This window comes from Morone saxatilis, unplaced genomic scaffold, assembly GCF_004916995.1.
Source record: "Morone saxatilis isolate NCDOM2014 unplaced genomic scaffold, NCSU_SB_2.0 Contig22, whole genome shotgun sequence".
Classification (NCBI taxonomy): Eukaryota; Metazoa; Chordata; class Actinopteri; family Moronidae; genus Morone; species Morone saxatilis.
In genome coordinates this window covers 252,422-254,839 of record NW_023339785.1, presented here as the reverse complement: position 1 = coordinate 254,839, position 2,418 = coordinate 252,422, and the positions used below count along the sequence as shown (strand labels likewise).

The following is a 2,418-nucleotide window of genomic DNA, read 5'->3' as shown; positions in this document are numbered from 1 at the left end:
TTGAGTGGACTGGTTATAGTGGGAAAGGGAGCCTATCAACAAGGAGGCTTCTTACTAAAATATAATCAATATATAATTATAAAGCAGATGAAATGAGAAATAAAGGCCTTGTTCACTGCTTTTTGTAGCCACTATTTTAGAATAATGAAAGAGCGCAGCCTCACCTTCCTCTTCTTGCTCCTGCCCTCGGCCTGCAGGGTCCTGGTGCACTGTTCCACACACTGAGAGAAGCTCAAACTGCTGTGGTCTGAACTGTAGTCCAGCTCAGCCAACTGAGCTAGAGACAGGATGTAGTTACAGGCTATACGTAGAATCGCCAGCTTGGATAGCTTCTGCCCATAGGAATAGCATGGCACCTGGAGAGAGGAGGAAATGGAGGCAGATGGGCAGATAATGTTTTTTACATGTTTGATTGGCACATTGTCAATTAATTAGAATGGAAACAAAGAGAAGGACACTAGGAGACCTGTAGAAAATCCACAAAAAAGCACATTTAATTTTTTTCGGGGCATCTTATTCCAGGGGAGATATACATACAAACGCATGTATACAGTACAAGTGTATATTCTTCAACAGTAGCTCAGTGTCAGAAGTTAATGAACATGCCCAGTTCTCTGTTTACACTCTTCACATGGTTCCTTCATGGTTCTGTCAGTTGTGGATCACAGTGGAGCTTTATGGGAGATTCATAAGGCGTTTTGCCTTCTTAAGCAAGACTGCTAAATGAAAATTAAGAGCTACACAAATTCCAGCCTTATCCCAACCCTGAGCCTGACTGACTGTATCTCATATATTTTTCTCCATAGCCTGGTTCACTAGCTTCTGTAATTCAGCAGCCTATTGTTCACAGATAAAATGGTGCAATCATAACACAACAGTTACGTTTTAAATCTGATCTTAACATAATCTCTCTTTTGCACTGGTCCACACTGCTGCACTGGTTGTGGTGTGATTATACAGTGCTTCAAATGACAAACTCGGATCTCTGCACATTGAGACCATCATCTACACATATATTGTTACCAAAAACACCTTGTATGTGATTCTGTGTACAGATTGTATGTGCTTGAGCTTACACATGCTGTTATACACTGTTGTTTATGTGTTTTCAGTGTGGACAGTGAGTATGACCTGCTTTCTTAGGGCCTCAAACGCAGCACTGATGGTGTGGACACGGGTCCTCTCTCGGGCGTTGGCTAGTAGCCTCCTGGTCTGCTGGATGGCTTTGACCTCTGGAAGACGCCCAGGGCCCTCATCACACCCCACGACCCGCTTTCTGGGAGACTCCTGAGAGCAGAAGATAAGAGAGATAATAGAACTGCTCAAAACTGAACTGAACAACAGCACACTAGTATCCAACTTCTAGGTGGCAACTTCTAGTTCTCTAGAAAAGATGTTTTCACCCACATAGGAGTTTTGCATTGTGGGGGGGCAGGGATGCCACTCTTTTGTAATGATACATTTCAAGGACTTTTCAAACACGTTTCAAGGACAAATTATAGGACCAATAACTCACCTACATGTTCACATATATCAATCACCCTTCACAGCACACACTTGAATGGTTTACCTTAAATAGTTGGCAGTAGAATCGGGGGGAGGTCCTTTTATTACATCAGGATGAAATACAAATACAAGAATTTTTTGTTTGTTTTTACCACACAGAACAGCAAAGAGCAAAACACTGTATGCTTGCGGCCTATGCAGAGACTAACAGATAGGAAGAAAGCAGATCAAGCTTGGCCCAGTGCTCCAGATGTTTAAAATTTTTATCATAGGTGAATTTTGAAATGACACAGCGCATGAGTGTCTGGCTAAATCCAAGCACTTTCAACATCTTGAGTTTTTTTTTTTATCAAAGCACTTTCAACTTTCACTGAGGGGATTGTAGCAAGCCATACTGTGAAAAGCTAGACTGGCACAGTGAGTAAGCATTGCAAGTATTTTGCCAGTGCAAAACACAGCAAGGAAAACTTTGATGACCTTGATGACATATTAAATGGTAAATGGACCTGTACTTGTATAGCGCCTTTCTAGTCTTCCGACCACTCAAAGCGCTTTTTACACTACGTGTACATGTTAGCATGATGAAGTCCTCCATAAATACTAAAGTTGGTCATGGAAGTCCACAAGGTTCTGCTACATTTGGAACCAATTCTATTACTTTATATATGCTATTCCCTTTAGGCAACATTATTAGTTTTATCTTTTATTTTTTTGAATAACTCTCCAATTAACTATTCACTGTTTATGCAGATGATCAACCCAGTTATACCTGTCAATCAACCCGATGAAATTAATCAGTGTATCTAAGCTAAACATAAGTCAACAGTGTTCTTAAGGGACATGAATGAAGCTGCAATGCTTCGATGCTAAACTCAGAAAAAAAAAAAAAACGAAAGTTTTGGTTCTGTTCTT

At 40.7% G+C, this 2,418-nt stretch overlaps 1 protein-coding gene across 1 annotated transcript in view; it reads right to left on the bottom strand.

The window, feature by feature from the left end:
• The window catches only part of LOC118333910 (protein atonal homolog 8-like), a 6,995-nt gene that overhangs the window by 3,201 nt on the left and 1,376 nt on the right, over positions 1-2,418 (bottom strand). Inside the window, exons 2-3 of the mRNA XM_035669730.1 lie at positions 1,132-1,362; positions 165-356 (exon numbers count right to left, since the gene is read on the bottom strand). Coding sequence (XP_035525623.1) covers positions 165-356; positions 1,132-1,362 — 423 coding nt within the window. The remainder of the gene's footprint in view (positions 1-164; positions 357-1,131; positions 1,363-2,418) is intronic.